Below are 18,818 nucleotides of genomic sequence, written 5' to 3'. Positions count from 1 at the left end.
TAAGCGTCCTACTTTTGATTTCAGCTCAAATCATGATCTCATGGTTGTGAGATCAAGCTTCACCTCAGGCCCCATGTAATGGAGCCACCTTAAGATTCCCTCTCTCCCTCTCCCTCCTAAATAAATAAGTAGATAAATAAAGTGTTTCTCTAGAAGTTAAGCTAATGAGGTCCACTCATCTGACTTTGTAGCAATTTAATTGATGCAGAGATAAAACTTAGGCTATCTTGAGAATGAATTGTATACCGTTTAGACCTAGCATGACCAAAGAATTTATCATTCTAGCCAAAATACTTTTGAGAGAGAAAGAAGGCAGAATTAATAATAACCTGGCACAACAGATATAAAAGGTACTGCCAGATGGAACGATACATTCACTCTATTTAGACAGTTGTTTCAGAGTTTTTTGTCTATGAGTGTGTGTTTGTGAATATGTGTGCAAAACTATGCACACCAATATATGTATGTATAAAAAACATCAAATATACAAATATACACATACCTCTGCACTTAAGCTTACATTCATATAAGCAAAATAAAAATTTCATGAAACAATATTAACCTTTACCACATGCTATATATACCCATGTTTTCTAATCTTTCCTCTTTCATTTCCAAAGGAATGCTTATTATGACACCTTAAATTAATGTTATGACCTACGGTTCTAAAAATACTCTGCTTTAGACCATCTTCGTCAAATACCAGTTGTCAACCAACATTCTGACAGGAGTCCCCAGAAGGGCTCCCTGTGTGTAGCATAATGTGTGGCAGATGGTGGGCATTTTACTCTTTGTTAAATGAATGCATGAATGCCTTAGTGGATGGTTATCTATAGCTCAAAGTTAAATTTTATTGTGAAGGCCTAAAACGTAGGACTTCTCTGTCATTTACAAAAGGAAGGTCTCAATGTTTCACAAATCAAACATGTAGGTAGGTGATAAGGCTGATATTCTAGTTTAATAACCTGCTCTACATTCTTACCTTGACGGAGGCCCCTACCTCCTTTCTGGGTATCTGTGTATAGTGTTGGACCTTATAAATATACACCATCAGTTCGTTGGTCATTTCCCCATCATTAGACATTTGAGTTGCTTTCAGATTTCTTATTTTTTGTTGTTTCTTTTTTTGTTTTTACAACAAATAACAGATTGGTTTTTTTTTTCTTTTTAACAGATAACATGTTTCCTTTTTTTCTTCTAAGTAACATCCATAATACCTTCCCAAAAGTGGAACAACTAAGTTCAGTAGTTTGATTCGTTTTATCAAGTTAGCATGTTTTGCTAGGATGCTCTCCAAGAATGTTTGGACTCATTCGTTTGTCATCACCGATATATGGATGTACTTACTGCCTGAAACCTTCCAATATTTGATTTAATAATTTTTAGATACTACTTTATTAATTTAATAAACATTTTATATTTCCACGTATTTAATTGCAGCATCTAGATTATTTTCCATATATTTGTTTCATGCCTGCATTTCCTCCTTAGTGAGCCTTCTGTACATATCCTTATAACAGTGGGAAAAGACTCAGAAATTTTATTATACTTTGTTTGGAAAGATATGTGCATGCTGGCTCATTTGCAAACAAGCACATGTTTAAGACCTCAATTAAGACATTTTCTTTGGATCAGGCTTTGTTAGATTTAAGGCCAATAATGCTTAAATATATCTTCTGTAAATGTATGCTGTGTGTGAGTTATTGATAATTGTTTAACTTATTTTCCATTTCTTTTTTAAATTCCTTTTTATCCTTATTTTCTTCTAGGCTCGAGAATTACAATCTCGGATACTAAAACGTGTTCAGATGGAACAGCCAGACGCAGCTTCTGCACAGAAGCATTTAGCAGCTGAAATTTGTGCAGGGATTGCCAAACATTCTGTTGCTCAGCGAGACTATGAAAAAGCAATTAAGTTTTATAGAGAGGCTCTTGTTCATTGTGAAACAGATAATAAGGTCAGAACCTTTATAAAATTTTCACCGCCTTTTATTCCAGATGTCATCTAATTGCCCCAGATGTAAAATTCTTACCAGCTTGTTTGTAAAAAAATAAATGTAATAAAAATACAAGCTAAAAAATTAATATTGTTTCTAGAAATTCTTCAAAATACCTTATGTAATAATGTCAGAGTCTAAAACTTATCGTGGAAGAAGTGACATAAAATAAATCAGTAAGCTCTTTGGTTTTTTTGATATTAATCTATGTTTTGATAATCACTCTAAAACAATTTCTCAGTCTCGAATATCTGGGTCTTCATGATTCAGTTCAGTTTACTAAACTGCTGTTGAACACCTCTGTATTTCAATTGCTATTTGGTGCTGGATATGCAGAAAAGTGACTAGACGAATCTCTTACCTAAAGTGGCACAGCATGAGAATACCTGTAAGGATAATACTGGTAAAGAAAACTTCTATACGTGTCTGGTTATGTAAATTAAAATGCTGTTACTCTCTCAAATCTAGATAGATGATTAATTTAAAAAAATTAATATATGGCTAAATACTTCTTTTTTTCTTTTTCTTTTTTTAACTTAAATCCCAGTTAGTTAACATACAGCATAATAATAGTTTCAGGTGTACAATATAGTGATTCAGCAATTCCATACAACACCTAGTGTTCATCACAAGTACCCTCCTTCATCCCCATCCATACCTCCACCCACCTCCCCTCTGGTCACCATCAGTGTGTTTTCTACAGTGAAGAGTCTGTTTCTTGGTTTGCCTCTATCTCTCTTCTTTTTTTTTTTCCCTTTGCTTATTTGTTTTGTTTCTTAAATTTCACACATGAGTGAAATCATATAGTATTTGTCTTTCTCTGATGCATTTATTGCATGATGCAGGAGAAAAGACAACTATATTTTAGAATTTAAGGTTTTATTTTTTTTTTCAATGTTTATTTTTTTTAGAGAGAGAGACAGAGTGTGAGTTGGGAAGGGGCAGAGAGAGGGAGACACAGAACCTGAAGCAGGCTCCAGGCTCTGAGCTGTCAGCACAGAGCCCGATGCAGGGCTCGAACACTTGAGCTGCGAGATCATGACCTGAGCTGCTTAACCAACTGAGCCACCCAGACGCCCCAAAATTTATGGTTTTGAATTGAACATTGTAAAATGAATACAACTCTTTCAGATGTAAGGCAAAAATAACCCTTAAGACATAGCCAAATAAGTACCTTGTATAGTGGTGGTTAAAGGAGTTAGAATCATGTTTTCAAATCTGAAGCATACTTTGGAAATTATCTGCTAAAAGCTTTTTATTTTTCAAATGAGAAAACAGGTTTAGAGGGATAACAGGGACCTGGCCCCATCGTGGAGAAGCCTGGACTAGAATCTAATCTCTCTCTGATTTAAGACCAGTGTTCTTTTCACAGTGCTTTGTGTCTATATACCTTTCAAGTGAGTTACTACCTGTTTTCCCCCTTTCTTCCAGTATAAGAGAAAATAGAGGGGGGTATGTGTATAGTTTTCCTGCCGATCATACTTGGCATTTTTATTGCAATTGCTTTTGGTCAGCTGAAGTGTAATCTGTGTCCAGACATTTTCCATATGCACTTTTTAATCCAAACAGTTTCTGACTAATCTTGCGCTTTTTCTCTACAGATCCTGTTGGAGCTGGCTCGATTGTACCTGGCACAGGACGACCCTGATGCCTGCCTGCGGCACTGTGCGCTGCTTCTCCAGAGTGACCAGGACAATGAAGCTGCCACCATGGTCAGTGCAAAGGACTTCAGTGCTGGAAAGGCAGTTGTGTTTTATATTCCATGTGGAAGTTTCAAATTTTACCCCGTAAAACTAATACTAGATGAGAGGCCTGGCTCATGTTGACTTTTGGAAGAAACAGTATTTTTAACGTTATTAGCATATTTTACCAATAAAGACCAAGAATCTCTTTGTTTTATAAGAATGGCAAACCTAGGTCAGGCCTTTACTTTCCCTTTGGGGTCTAGTTAATTTGTCTTTATGCCAAAGAGGATACATGATCAGGAAGAGTTGATGTGACAAAGCTATCATTTGCTAACGACTGACTTTTAAGTACTTACCCAGACATGCAGGACTAATTAAAAAGTTTCCATGGGACTTTTGTAGTTACAGAGAGAAGCCTTGATGTATTGTTCTAAGATGGTGTGCTTTGCTTTCTCATTTTTACCCGGGTTGAGATACGAGTTCATTTCCCAACGGCTAGGTAGATGATAGTATGTGAGGTTCACTGAAAATTATTATTATAAAAAAAAGAAGTATAAAAAGCATCCCTTTTAAAACACAATAAGAAAAGCTCAGTAGATCTTGTGTATTTTAAATTGCTTTGGAATATTTAGGGTTTAAGAGTATTTGGGTTTTTTTTAAATCTTCTCGTCCTTTTAGCCAAATCCAGGGAGGCATCTTTTCTATCACGGCACATAGAGTGTGCAATTCCCTTCAAGTTTCGGTTTTTAAAATAGCCACTTGAAACATATTTTCTGCTAAAAATGAAGTTTTGTGAACAGAGTGATCTGTTTCACATCCTTAATTATCTTCTGTTACAGTGATATGAATTAGTGTAATTCATATCTTGAGTCTCAAATTTTATTTTATTTATTTTTTTAATGTTTATTTAATTTGAGAGAGAGAGAGAGAGAGAGAGAGAGAGACAAGAACGTGAATGGGGGAGGGGCAGAGAGAGGGAGACACCGAATCAAAGCAGGCTCCAGGCTTTGAGCTGTCAGCACAGAGCCCTGCGTGGGGCTCAAACTCACTAATGGTGAAATCATGACCTGGGCTGAAGTCAGATGCTCAACCAACTGAGCTACCCAGGCTCCTCGATATACTTGAATTTTAAATGGCTCCTTTTTGTAAAACTTTGCCCTCTTCATGTTTTTCATAGGTGTTTTCATAGCCCTAAATCTTGACAGGAAAGGTATGCTTTGTAAAATATATGGCAATATTTTTAGAACCAACTTTTACCTTTATAGATGATGGCAGATCTCATGTTCAGGAAACAGGACTATGAACAAGCAGTGTTTCATTTACAGCAGCTTTTAGAACGCAAACCAGGTAAATATCCATTAATTATGTTTTTACTAATGCAGTCAACTTCCTTTCTCTTCTTTTTGACTGTTATGAAAACCTCAGTCAAATCCACCTCTCTGTTCCACACCTGCCTTTGAGTAGCAGAAATGGCTGTAAGGAAAATGCAGCACCTTTGACTGGCCTCACTTTAAATTGTGACCACAGACCCCCAGTGGGCCCTCAGATGCTGCCTGGCAATCCTGCTGTATTTCTCTAATGAATTCACTCATTCCAGCTGCTTTTTATACCTTCTCCTCCCCCTCCTCAAACCTCTAGTCCCCTCATCCCCCTTCCTTGTCCTCAACTAAAAATGTTGCCGCCCACTTGAGTAGGAAAATACGAGCAACTGGAAGAACTCCATTCGCCTTTCATCAGGTCTGCCTTCTCGCAGCCGTTGTCCTCCCCAGATCTGCCATCCTTCCCACAGCCAGTGTCTCCCTGTGGGCCAGGGATGCCACCCCTGTCCCCCTGGAGGGCTTTCTTCAGGCACATCTGTCTCTCCTGCACCACCGTTTTTTCCCAAGTCCACGCACAAGTATGGCGTGATAGCCCCTTGCTAAATATATTAACTAAAAGCCAGTTCTTAACTGTCCAGTTACTCTTCCTGCCAATTAATGCTCCATTCTTCGCTTTTCCCAGATAGAACATCTCCTCTAAACGGTTTCCATCTGTGCTGTCTCCACATCATCTGCTCCGCTCCTGCAGTCCAGGGAGGCTGTTTCTGCAGGACAGGCGGCCACCTCCAAGCTGCCAGAGCCTGCGTTCATGTCTCAGCTGTCTGCTTCCGTGGCCTGTCCTTACGCTCAGCACAGCTCCTTCCCTCCCTCGTGAAGGACTTTCTTCACTTGCCTGCTGGGGCGCTGGGCTTCCCTGGTTTTTCTTTTTTTGTTGTCTGCATCTTTGTTAGATCTCTTTTCTCTTTATGACCTGTAAATATCAGGATGTTCTAGACCCGGGCTCTCAAACTTTTTTTTTTTTTTTTTAATATAGTCAGCCCACTGGGCGACTTCATCCAGGCCCATGGCTTTATGTCCTACGTGTATGCTGGTGTCTTGCAAGCATGTTCCTCCAGTCCTGACCCATTCCCACCCTGCTGTCCTGGGGGGTCTCCAGCTTGACATGTTTCTGTAGAACAATGGATCTCTCCTTCTGTCCCTCCAAATCTACTCCTCCATTTCTCACCTCAGTAAATAGTATCACCATTTACCCACTTAGGCCCCAAACCCTACTGTTACCTTCGGCTCATCTGTCTCTCTACCACATCCCGTCTGTCAGCATATCCCCGTTGCTCTACCTTCAGGGCATACCTGGAATCCCATCACCTTTTACTTCCTGTGCTGCTGCCACCTGGTCTCAGGCATCAGCGTCTCTCACGTAGATAGTTAATGCTGTGTTCTCAAACTCTCCCGTTTCTGTTCCTTGCCTCCAGACAGTCGAGAAATGCTTTCAGCTGAAAGTAGCAGAGACTGTCCCTCTCAAAGTTCCAGTGGCCTGAATGATTATGGCTCTTTATTTTCCTCTTATGTAAAAGAAATGTAGAAGTCGGTTATGCGGAGAGTGGCATGGAGGACCCACAGTATCATCAGGACACCTGAGTCCTCTGCCTTTTTCTCCTGCCCTCATCAGCCTGACTTCCACTCTGAGTATCACCTCATGGTCCAGGATGACTGCAGCTCTAGCATCAACGTTCCAGGGCCCAGATGGGGAAGGTTGGGGTGGAGGTGGCTAAAAGGGATTACCTCCCTAGTGAACCATCTTTTTTTTTTTTTTCTGTAAAAAATTTCCCTTCTGGAAGCACCTGCATGGCTGCAAAAGATGGTGGGAAAGGTCATCTTTTAGTTGAACCCAGTGCCATGTAGGATAAAATCAGAATTCTGATAGTAAGGAAGAAAGTGATGGTAGACATTAGGTAGGCAACAGTCCTCGCAGCTTAGTGCCCTGACACTTTTAAATTGCTCTTCCCTCTTCCTGGAATATTCTGGTGGCGGCTACTTCACGCCTTCAGGACTTGGCTCCAGCATGGTCACATCCTGAGAGCACCCTTCTGCAGCCATCCTGTATCAATGACACCTCTTACTGCTCTCTATCTTTCTATCTTGTGTTCGGCTTTTTTATATCACCCTAAATAATAGAATGTAAGCATCAAGTGGCCAGGAACTTTGTCTTTGTTGCTGTGTTTCCAGGATTTAGAACAGTATCTGGCCAACTTGGTGCTCAGTAAATATTGGATAGAAAAAGAGTGGGAGGAGCAAAGGGAACAAGGGAGAGGGAAGGTGGGGAGGAAAAGGAAAACAGGAAAGGAAGGTGGAAACAGTAATGTGTGTTACTTACGTTTTTACCAAAAAGTGTTTGAAATCTCAGAGGACTCCTAGAGGTGTCACTCAGTTCTTGTAAACCCTAATGCCTTCATGGTGGGATGCCACCACGGGCAACCAGAACTGCCTGGTTTGGGCAGCTGTCTCTTTCAAGTAGGGCAACTCAAAAACCTTATAGACTCTACTATTGTAGTTACTAATGCTTCTACTTTTAAAAAGTTTGAATTTGAGAACAACACTTTCTACTTACAAACAAAATACCCCTCGTTAGAGTAAAGGTTGAAAGAAAATAAGTCCTTTCTGTCTTTATAGTGATAACAACATTTTATTTTATTTCTACTATTTTTATTATCTTGTTAAATGTTCTCCCACCTTTGGATTGCCTCATGCTCTGTTGTTGTTTCTTTCTTTCCCCAGTCTGTCCCAGCTTCTACCCAGGTGTTATTTAAAAGAGTGCAGTTAATCCAGGTGCCTGGGTGGCTCAGGCCTGGGTTAAGCTCAGGTCATGATCTCTCTCACAGTTCGGGAGTTCAAACCCCGCATCAGGCTCTCTGGCAACAGTACAGAGCCCCCTACAGATTTTCTGTCTTCGTCTCTCTCTTCCTCCCATCCCACTCTCTCTCTCTCTCTCTGTCTCTCAAAAATAATAAATAAACATTAAAAAAATAAAAGAGTGCAGTTAATTATATTAACATCTTACCTCTTCTACTCACTCTGAGTACATCTTCCCACCTCAGTTGCCCAAAGCTTACTCTTACTTTCTTCAAGCCTAAGTTATTTTTGTCATGCCATTTCTGTCCGGGGTTCTAGACTCTGCTTGTCCTTTTCTCCTTCTATGAACTGCCAGTTTAAGGGACACACATACTATTTTCATTCTGTCCCAAGCTGTTCTCATATTGTAGCACTTCTCTCTGAGTGAATAATCAAACCTGGCTTCTTTAAAAAAACAAACCTCTGCCCTTGGAATATTTTTAAGCCATTGATGATGCTAGTGCCCTCACATAGAAGATTTGAAGAAGCCCTCATCTGTCATGTGAATTTGGTCTCAGCCAGGTAACTTGGCATCAGCATTTTGTTGAAAGAGATAATAGTCAAATTGGCTTAGTAGACTGGCAGCTTTGGACTGTCTGTTTATAAACAAATATAAAATAAATTATTTGTAAATTCAGTGTACAGACTTTGTACATTGGAAATACCAAATCACATATATCCATATGTCCAAATCTTTGCATGTTTCTTTTTCCTTTTGCCTATAGTGCACATTGCCTTCCTTATTCTTTTTCTCTTTCCCAACACATGATCCAAAATATACTCACCCTTTACCAAAAACAAAAGCCTGTACCTTACTGCCACCACCTATGTTTTAAGATGCCTTACGTGATGCTGAGTAGGTGGACCATCTACCTCGATTTGCCAGAGACGAGAGGATCTCCTGGAATGCAGTACTTCCAATGCTAAAAGAAAGTCTCAACAAAGTGGGATGAATTGGTCACCCAAATCCTGGATGACTTCACCCATATCTCTTTGTCTCGTCTCTTCTAGTATCTTTCTGAAAGTATTTATGCATACATTTGTCTTCTCCATGGGACTACAGTCTCCTCAAGTTTGCAGAGATCACATCATATTCATCTTAGTCCCCAGCATCAGACGAATCACCAAGCACATAGATGGTACAAAATAAATATGTATTGGTTGAATGGATCAATGCATGACTAAAATACCCAGTCATTTAAAAATACAAAATGTTAAAATTTTTGTGGTCTCTGTCATATTTTAGGTTTTTAATCTTGCATTCTTTATTCCTGATAGGACTCTATTCACAGATATGTTCTATCAGAATCATTCTAAAACCTGAGTATCTATACTTACTCTCTGCATGAATTATAGGTCATCCTAAGTAACACATGTTATACCTTAAATTAATGCTGTATTTTAGCTGACTTCAGAAATGCACTGTCTAATTTGAGTTAACCTAACTAGTAGACAGTCCTTCCTATAGAGGTAATTACTGTTCTCTTGACAGATTACACCTCTTAACTCTTAAAATCTCCACATCATCTTGGGTTGTCCCTTCCCTCACACTAACTTCTTAACAGGGTTCATCAGTTCTGTCTGCTAAAGAGCCAGCTGTCACATCCAGGCTGCCGTCTGCTAAGCCTACTGCTCGAATTAGCGCCTTTATCCCCTCTCACCGAGACCAGTGCAGCCCCCGCACTCATCCTTTCAGTCTCTAGGCTCCTGCCATTTGACACCTTCATAGCACTTCTGTAAATCAAAAACTGCTGCTTGGCGTACAATTTAGGATGGCTCTCCAGGGGAAAGTCTAAAATCATAGCATTATTTTGGTAATAAGGCAGCCCTAAATTACTGGTCCATTTGTATTTCTTACCCCTCTTCCTCCACTTTAATATCAGGTAACCTTGGACTTAGCAGCACTCCCCATGCTGCTCTGCTCTGTCTTTGCACATGCCATATGCCTCTTGGAATGTCTTGGTATGTCTAGCAAGATCCTCCTCGTAGCCTTCAGGCTGCCCAAAGGTCTGATTCCATGTGAAACCTCCCGCCTACCTCGGGCAGTTAGGAATTCTGTGCATTGTAATTCCAAAGCACTTTTATTCATGCTGCATCGCATCACACTATAATCATTTGGTATCTTCTCCCTATCCCTCAATAGGTATGAGCTAAGTTTTTTCAGAATATATAATACATTTCACTTTTCAATGGATTCCCTAAGTACAGAAATTTGCCTGTTTGTCAGATTTCATGGTTAACCAAAAGACAAGTCAGTGTCAGTGGTAATTATAATTTGAACTAATAATACATTTCAGTAGTATTGGAAAGTGATAATTATTTAAGAAACTGTCCTCCCAATGTTGACTTTAGATAATATTAGCAATATCATGCATCGCACATATTAGCAACATCATACAAAAAAACTTTGGCCAGAAATTTTCACCTTCACATCCTGCCTAATCCAAGACAGCTTCTAGGTCCTGTGACTTTATTGTGGGTAGTTATCCCTAGTTTCTATTCACACTTTTGGAGTTGTAAGTATTACTAATGACCATTGTAATTTTTTTTTAATTTTTTAAGTTTATTTATTTTTGAGAAAGAAACAGTGCAAGCTGGGGAGGGGCAGAGAGAGAGGGAGACAGAGAGTCCCAAGCAGAGTCCGTCCTGTCAGCATAGAGCTCGATGCAGAGATTGGACCCACGAAACCGTGAGATCATGGCCTGAGCCAAAACCAAGAGCCAGACGCTTAACTGACTGAGCCACCCAGGTTCCCCACTAATGACCATTGTATTTTTAAAGCTCTTTCATGACCTTTTTCTATTTGGTCTCTATGACATGTTGAGGGTCAATATTATATTCCTATTTTAAGAAAATAGGTAATCCTTGACTCAGAAAATTTGAGTAATTTGTTTGAATTTCCATAGCTAAAAGACAAGACCACTAGTTGAATCCTCTTTCTCTGAAACCATGCTCTGTATTTTAGTGATACCAAAAAACAGGAAGAACAAAATCTCAAGATACTAGGTAAAGGAAGGCAAATGATGATGTTGTCAACCTGGATTACGTTAACATCATGTAATAGAGTAGAAACCAAGCCTACAGAAGTTTGTTTGTTTTTTTTTTTTTTAAGGATTTTTTATTGTGGTAACATAACAAAAAGTACATAACATAAAATTTGCCATTTTAGCCATTTTTGAGTGTACAGTTCGCTGACATTTAGTACATTCCAATTATTTTGTACCCATCGCCATTTTTCATCTTCAGAACTTTTCCATCATTCTAAACTAAAATTCTGTACCCACTAAACGCTAACGCCCCCTGCTCCCCTCCCCCATCTCTTGGCAACTCCCATTCTACCTCTCTATGAATTTGACTACTGTAGGTAGATACCTTATATAAGTGGAATCATATGATATTTGCCCTTTTGTGCCTGGCTTATTTCATTTAGTATAATGCTTTCAATGTTCATGCTGTAGCATATGTCAGGATTTCCTTCCTTTTTAAGGCTGAGTAATACTCCATTGTGTGTATATACCACACTTTATTTGTCCATTCATCTGGTGATGAACATTAGGTTGTTTTCACTTTGGGCTATTGTGAGTAATGCTGCTGTAAGCACAGGTGCACACATATTTACTTGATTCCCTGCTTTCCATTCTTTTGAATATATACCCAGAAGTGGACTTGCTGGATCATATATTTTCTCTCCTTAGAACATAAAATCAAGGAAAAATTTCTTAAAAAGTTTTTGTTTGTGTGTTTTAATTCTAATTCACTCAACAGAAAAGATCAGCACAGCTTATACAATGATTTTCGCAAATCCCCTACTATGAGTCCTGTGCTCACTGAAACTTGAGAGTCCAAACATCTAAAAAGCACAACTATAGAGAAATAAAATATAAGCCATTGATATAATAGACTATTATGCAGCCATTTAAATCATGTTTTTGAAGACTAATGACTTGGGAAATGTTTATTGTATAATGCTGAACCAAAATTAAAACCCCAAGTGTGACTTCAATTTTGTATATATTAATATTGTATATTAATATTGCATATTAATTTTATATATATTAAATATTGATATAATAAAAGTAGATACATAAATACTGATAGAATGATTTTCACTCACAAATATATGAAAAGAAAAGTACCAAAATGTGGTCATCTCTAGCTGGTGGGAATATGAGTGATTTCTTTTTCTTCTTTATACTTTTCCAAATTTTCTAAAATGTCCATGCGTTATTTTTACAATCTGAAAAATATTTATTAAATTTATTAATTTAATAAATATTAAAAAATATTTATTAAAATTTTCAGTATTTTAATGATATAAAAGAACTAGATAGAATTGGGAGAAGGCTTTCTAGGAACCTGCCAGTAAATTATACCTGATACCAAAGAACTAAATTAATTCTTTTTTCTTAGGAGAAGGCAAATTAGGATTAAAATACTAGGACTGATTTGTTACAGTTGTATTATGGTAAGCTAGTGTCTAGTACATTAGTCACATATACATATTAAGAAAAGTCTGGAGTAAAATTTCTGATTGCCCACCCCAAACATTATCATCAAAAAGTACTGTTCTCACCCTGTTCCTAGCTAAGGGTGGAGGAGAAAGGACGTCAGAGATAGTCTTAACCCTGTGTAATCACATCAACCCTCCTGAATTCTACAGTTACAGTTTAGATGATCAATGCAGAGACTGTATCTAGATTTTGGTCCCAGGAACAGTTGAAAATTAAGTTATAACAAATGTACATTTTTATACATTGGCTTGTATAGAACCTTCTCCCACTGCCCAGACCAACCAAACCTTTATCCAATTACTCATACAGTCTTTTTAAGGGTTTATAATACCTAAAGCATTCCTTTTGCTTGTATTTAAATTCTACATCACTTAAAGTAAACTGTACTTTAATGAAGCAGGATTATAACCACAAAAACAAGAGATATAAAATGTTGTCTATATTTGAAATATTCTTTGTTTCTAGATAATTACATGACATTATCTCGTTTAATTGATTTCCTGAGAAGATGTGGAAAACTTGAGGATGTTCCACGATTTTTCTTAATGGCTGAAAAACGTAACTCCAGAGCCAAATTGGAGCCGGGATTTCAGTACTGTAAAGGACTATATCTTTGGTAAATCTGTTGGTGAATAAATCCTACATGATAGTTTTTTTCTTTCTCATTGTGAATAAAGTAGAATAAACTTTCCTTTGTCTTAAGATGGATCTACATTTTATGGAGCGCTTGGGTGGCTCAGTGGGTCGAGCATCCAATTCTTGATTTCGGCTCAGGTCATGATCCCAGGGTCATGGGATCCAGCCCCAAGTCGGACTCTGGGCTGAGCACGGAGCCTGCTTAGGATTCATTCTCTCTCTCTCTCTCTCTCCCTCCCCCTCCCTCCCTGCATCTCTCCCTCCCTCCTTCCCTTCTTCTGCCCCTCTCCCCCATTTGTGCTCTCTCCTCTCTCAAATTAAAAACTTTAAAAAAACATGTTAATAATTTTAACCAAATCTTTACCAAAGATATTATAAATGACTTAAAGTTTGTAGTCGACAATTGAAATAAGTGATTTTTTTTTTTAATATCTAACAAGGTATACTGGAGAACCAAATGATGCCCTTCGACACTTTAATAAAGCTCGGAAAGACAGTGACTGGGGCCAAAATGCCCTTTATAATATGATAGAAATCTGTCTGAATCCAGATAATGAAACTGTTGGAGGTGAAGTATTTGAAAATCTGGATGGAAACCTAGGGTGAGTTATCATTTGACAAATTCTCCCTTTTCTGGAAACACTTACTAGGGATAACAAGCAAGGATACCTTCTAAAAGAGGGCTAAACTCTAGGAGAGCACTAATGAAAAGGCAGGTGAAAAAAAATCATAGCTAGAATAGCCATTCTCTGAAATAAGCATGAAATGCTTTTAAGAGGCTTCCTAAATCAGAATAAGCATGCTACAAAGACGTTTCCCTAATTGTTGAAACAGCATAAATTGTAGAATTTGATTACTTTAGCAAAAGCTGTCCACACAGTAACAGTAACTCCTTAGCATATGGTAGTTCTCTGCCATACCCTGTGCTATACTATATACTTTATGTGCATTGTCTTATTTACTCCCTGCAACAGTGTTGTGAACTAAGCTCAGAGTTAACCTATCTAATGTGATAGTAAATGGTGGGGGCAAGATGTGGACTGAGTTCTACGTGACCTCAAAGTTCCTGCTAATAGCCACCGTGGTGCACTGCTGATAAATAGTGCCTTTGCTGTCAACCTGTGTTAGTTGCTTGTTCTCAGAAATGGGCAAGGCATTGTAGGGGATATATAAGGATGTAAATGCGTAAGGTACATAAGGTAGTTTCTGCCTTCAGGAGCATGTAATTTACTTAGGAGGCAAGACAATATCTGAAACCATTGGATCTTTGACAGAACAGAAATGGGTGAAATGGATAGTAAGTGTTACAAGAATTTATAGAAATCCTAGCAGTGCAAAGCAGTCAGGGGAAGATGCACAGGGGTGTGAGAGAAAATGAGAACAGACTGCTGAGAGGTTTTAATGACAGATTTGAAGGCTTGGGTTATAGAGACCATTAAAAGTTTTAGAGCAAAGGAGAGGCATGTTTCTGTTTGTTTATAAAGGTTTAGGTGACATACTGTTATGCAACTATAGGCTGTCCTCATGGAACTATTTAGCAAATAGTTGAAAATATAAAACTAGAACTCAGAAGGGAGGTCCCAGCTGGAGATACAGGTGTGGGGGATGTGTGATCAGAGTAGACAGTTGGAGCTCAATGAATGGCCTCTTTGCAAATAGAATGCAGTAACATAAGTTTGAAAACTAAACTTCGGGCTAACGTTTAAGGGGATTGGAGGAGGAAGGGAAGTCAGAAAAGGACAGTCAGCATGGTAGCAAGAGACCCATAATATTACAGAAGGCAAAGGAGGGAAACTTTGAAGAAGGTATTCAACAATGTGAAATGTTTTAGAGAAGGTAAAGCCTGAAGCCTGAGGTAAAAAAAACAATGGTTTAGTGAATGGGCTTTGAGAATTTAATTTCCTTTTATTAATTGATTTATATATTTTTTTTTAAAATAAGAAAATTGATGTCACATATCCACATTGTTTTTACACTTGACATTTACAGCCTTTGACAGATACATAGTTTCTTTTCTGAGAGACTGATAGACAGGTAAAAATATTGCAGTACTTGGCACATAGTAGGTGCTTCAGCAGTTAGTTACTTTTTACTCCCTCCTTTCTTTCCTTTCATTTTCTGAGTATATGTACCACTTGATAATTGTATGATTCTACTTCTCCTGAATTCTAGTTTTATATTAGTGGAAATGAACACACTCACCACATACAGATATTGTCCAATTTTTGTCTTCTGTCTAAAGTGAATAAATGTTTAATGGTGTTTCATTAAAGCTGTATTAATTGTTTAAATCTAATGCATTGTAACTGTGGTTCACCTTGTATTAGAAGAGAATGAGTGACATTCCACAAAAGGGTTACATTAAATAAGTGACAGCAAAGAAGCCAGTGTACCCTAGGGCTCATTCCAAAATCAGTGAATTTTACTTCATGAGTAACAGACAGATTTATTTTTAATTGTATATAGGAATTCAACTGAGAAGCAAGAGTCTGTGCAATTAGCAGTGAGAACAGCAGAAAAACTCCTTAAAGAACTAAAACCTCAGACCATTCAGGGTCATGTACAGCTTCGCATAATGGAAAACTATTGCCTAGTCGCTACCAAACAGAAGTCTAATGTTGAACAAGCATTGAATACCTTCACCGAAATAGCAACATCTGAGGTTAGATTTTCTTTTTCAGCTTTATATTATCTTTCCTTGGTGGTATAGAAATAGTTGTTTACTTTCTGAAGATTGACTTAATTACAAGTACAAATTGCCTCTGTAGTTCGGCATAATTCTACGTAATATATATATACCTCTGTTTCCAGAAGAAACAGTTTTGTTACTATTTTGATATGTTGTTTATATTTATTTATTTATATTTGTATTTATTTGTATTTCTTTATATATGTATTTATATTTATTTCTATTAGAATGGTAAATTCTAAGAAAAGGAAATTCTTCTTCAAAAGGGCATAAATTGGGGCGCCTGGGTGGCGCAGTCGGTTAAGCGTCCGACTTCAGCCAGGTCACGATCTCGCGGTCCGTGAGTTCGAGCCCCGCATCAGGCTCTGGGCTGATGGCTCAGAGCCTGGAGCCTGTTTCCGATTCTGTGTCTCCCTCTCTCTCTGTCCCTCCCCTGTTCATGCTCTGTCTCTCTCTGTCCCAAAAATAAATAAACGTTGAAAAAAAAAAATTAATAAAAAAAAAAAAGGGCATAAATTAACTCAAAGGAATGGCTTTATCTTCTGGAAAGTTTCTGTGTTGTTTCACTTAACTTGCTAAGTGAAAATAAATACCTGTCTGCCTTGATAGCTCACCTTTTCACTTATGCAAACTTGAAATGTTTCCAAATCTAAGGCTAAATGAGGTCAGTACTGACCGCTTATAATTCAGTCGTGAGAATAATGGTGTTGTTTCCCCCTGCAAAAATAATAATAGTAACAACAATAATAATAATTAGAGCAAATAATAATTAGATCAGAGATTTTCTTCTCTTTTCACCTCACTCATATCCACCTTCTCACTCTGGGTGCTTGGTGTTGCCTTCTCTCACACAGTGCTGTATTTCTTCAGTTGCTTGATACTAAGGAAGGAATTCTAGGGACCCCATTCATCAGCAGTGGGTGATCGCTAGTTCTAAGCATACTCATCGGATTTCATGTTCTTCCATTCAACAGTGTTGTAGGCCACCAAAAATTCAGAATTTATGTCTCTCAGAGGACATACAGAACTTTGCTGTGTTTTCTTGCGGTTCAGAGATCACAGTGGTAGCAGTAAGCCACCAAAACCCCCCTGCAGTGGCCCCTTCCTCTTGCCTCCCATGACCGAGGAGAGCTTTGGGGAACCTCTAGCTCCTGTTGCCATTTGTGCACAAGCATCCTAGATGGCACTTTATCACCCCTGTAAGCCACCCTTGGAACTTGACAGCAAGGTAGTATCAGCAGCAGTGACATTCTAGAGCAGCACCCTTCTGCTGACCATGACGTGACCCTCTCAGGGGTGGGCCGTGTGGCAGCAGATGGACGGCAGCGGCTGATGAATGGAGAGCAGAAGTAGGGGAGAGAGTTTAAGTCATGAGGTTTGAGAGAACACCAAAATCAGTGAGTGACATCACGGCTGTTTCTTAGCAGTACTGTGCCAGTTTTTTTTGTTGGTGAGACTGCATTGTTTTTACCATTCATATATGTGTGATTACTAATATACTACCCTCAAATCTGTTCACTGACCATTCCAGCCTAAGACTGATGCATGAACTGAAGTTTCAGCAGTGAGTTTTATCTGGCATTTTTTTCTTTTAACTCATAAGCTGCATGTATTAATAAAATGAATATTCACTAAGCAGCCAGTGGGTGCTAGGCAAAATGGGAATCACAAAAGTGTATAGTCTCTTTTATCGAGTTTATCATAATCTAGGGATGATAAGGCAAAGCATACTGCCTGTGTACAAACCAAAATCTATTACATTTTGTCCTAGAGTTACAGGTAAAAGTGGTGTAGGAAACAGTATAAGGAAAGTGGGGAGGCCCTTTTGTGGAGAGATGTGATTTAAGAAGAACCATGATAAATTGCATTTTCACAGGCAGAGACAGACGATACATACATTCTAGGGGAAGGGGAAAGTATGAACAAAGGCAAGGAGGCAGACAAGCATGGGGTATATTTATGACACTCTGTAGCATTCAGATTGATTGAAAAAGAGGTAGGTAACAGGAAGTCACCTGAGGAAAAGGTAGAAGACACATTAAACCCAAGCAAACTGTTTCCACCTGCTTTCATCCTGTCGTCTTGAAGCATAAGGGTGCATTGGTTACAACATGGCTGTATTGTCTTCTGTGATCTAAAGTTGCTGCAGCTCAGAGTGACTGAGAGAGACATTGACAAGCCAGCTGAACACCTTAGGATGTCTGCACCAGAAAAGACATATGGGTCTAATGCAGGGGTTGTAACTCAGGTTTGCACTTTTAGAAACCATTCTTGAGTTCATTCAGGAGCGATCAAGCGGTGAGAAGTTGATTAATTCCAATCAAACTCAAGGTGTGTGATTCGGAGAGCTTATTTTTAAATGTATAGTGTGGGATATTTTTAGCATGTGACTAGATCTGGACTTTTTTTTAATTTTTTTTATTTTGAAAGAGAGATAGAGCATGAGCAGGGGAGGGGCAGAGATAGAGGGAGACACAGAATGCAAAGCAGGCTACAGGCTCTGAGGTGTCAGCACAGAGCCCGATGGAGGGCTCAAACTCACAAACTGAGATCATGACCTGAGCTGAAATTGGATGTTTAACGACTGAGCCACCCACGCACCCCTAGATCTGGACATTTTTATAGAACCTTTCTTGTCTTGGGCTGTCCTAGGACCAGGCTGACAAATTCAAAGCAGACCTCTATTTTCTTTCCTTTCTACAGAAGGGGGGAGGGGCTCAAGAATTGATAATATGCCCCTTATGTCTCCAAAATCTACCACCAATTGGCTGAATTTGGCACTCAAACCTTTTTGCCATCCCTTAATTACAACAGCAAATTACATATTGGAAGTTTGTTGCTAGGCATAGAATTACAACCAAAGAAATTTTATCTTCCAAAAAATTGTTTTCATCAAGCTCTAAGGAACTGTCCTTCTCTATTCCAGGGTTATTTCTTTTTTTTTTTTTTTAATTTTTTTTTTAATGTTTTATTTATTTTTGACAGAGAGACAGACAGAGCATGAGCAGGGGAGGGGCAGAGAGAGAGGCAGGCACAGAATCCAAAGCAGGCTCCAGGCTCTGAGCTGTCAGCACAGAGCCCAACGCAGGGCT

General features: G+C 38.6%; 1 protein-coding gene across 2 annotated transcripts in view; it reads left to right on the top strand.

Moving 5' to 3' along the window:
• The window catches only part of TTC21B (tetratricopeptide repeat domain 21B), an 84,537-nt gene that overhangs the window by 50,811 nt on the left and 14,908 nt on the right, over positions 1–18,818 (top strand). For both annotated transcript variants that reach the window (XM_040475261.1, XM_040475260.1), the window contains 6 exons: positions 1,770–1,958; positions 3,599–3,709; positions 4,948–5,029; positions 12,867–13,017; positions 13,478–13,639; positions 15,504–15,699. In XM_040475261.1, the coding sequence (XP_040331195.1) occupies positions 1,770–1,958; positions 3,599–3,709; positions 4,948–5,029; positions 12,867–13,017; positions 13,478–13,639; positions 15,504–15,699 (891 nt within the window). The remainder of the gene's footprint in view (positions 1–1,769; positions 1,959–3,598; positions 3,710–4,947; positions 5,030–12,866; positions 13,018–13,477; positions 13,640–15,503; positions 15,700–18,818) is intronic.

This window comes from Herpailurus yagouaroundi, unplaced genomic scaffold (assembly GCF_014898765.1).
Source record: "Herpailurus yagouaroundi ecotype Mexico unplaced genomic scaffold, PumYag 140, whole genome shotgun sequence".
In the NCBI taxonomy this organism is placed as follows: Eukaryota; Metazoa; Chordata; class Mammalia; order Carnivora; family Felidae; genus Herpailurus; species Herpailurus yagouaroundi.
This window is presented reverse-complemented; position numbering and strand designations above follow the sequence as displayed.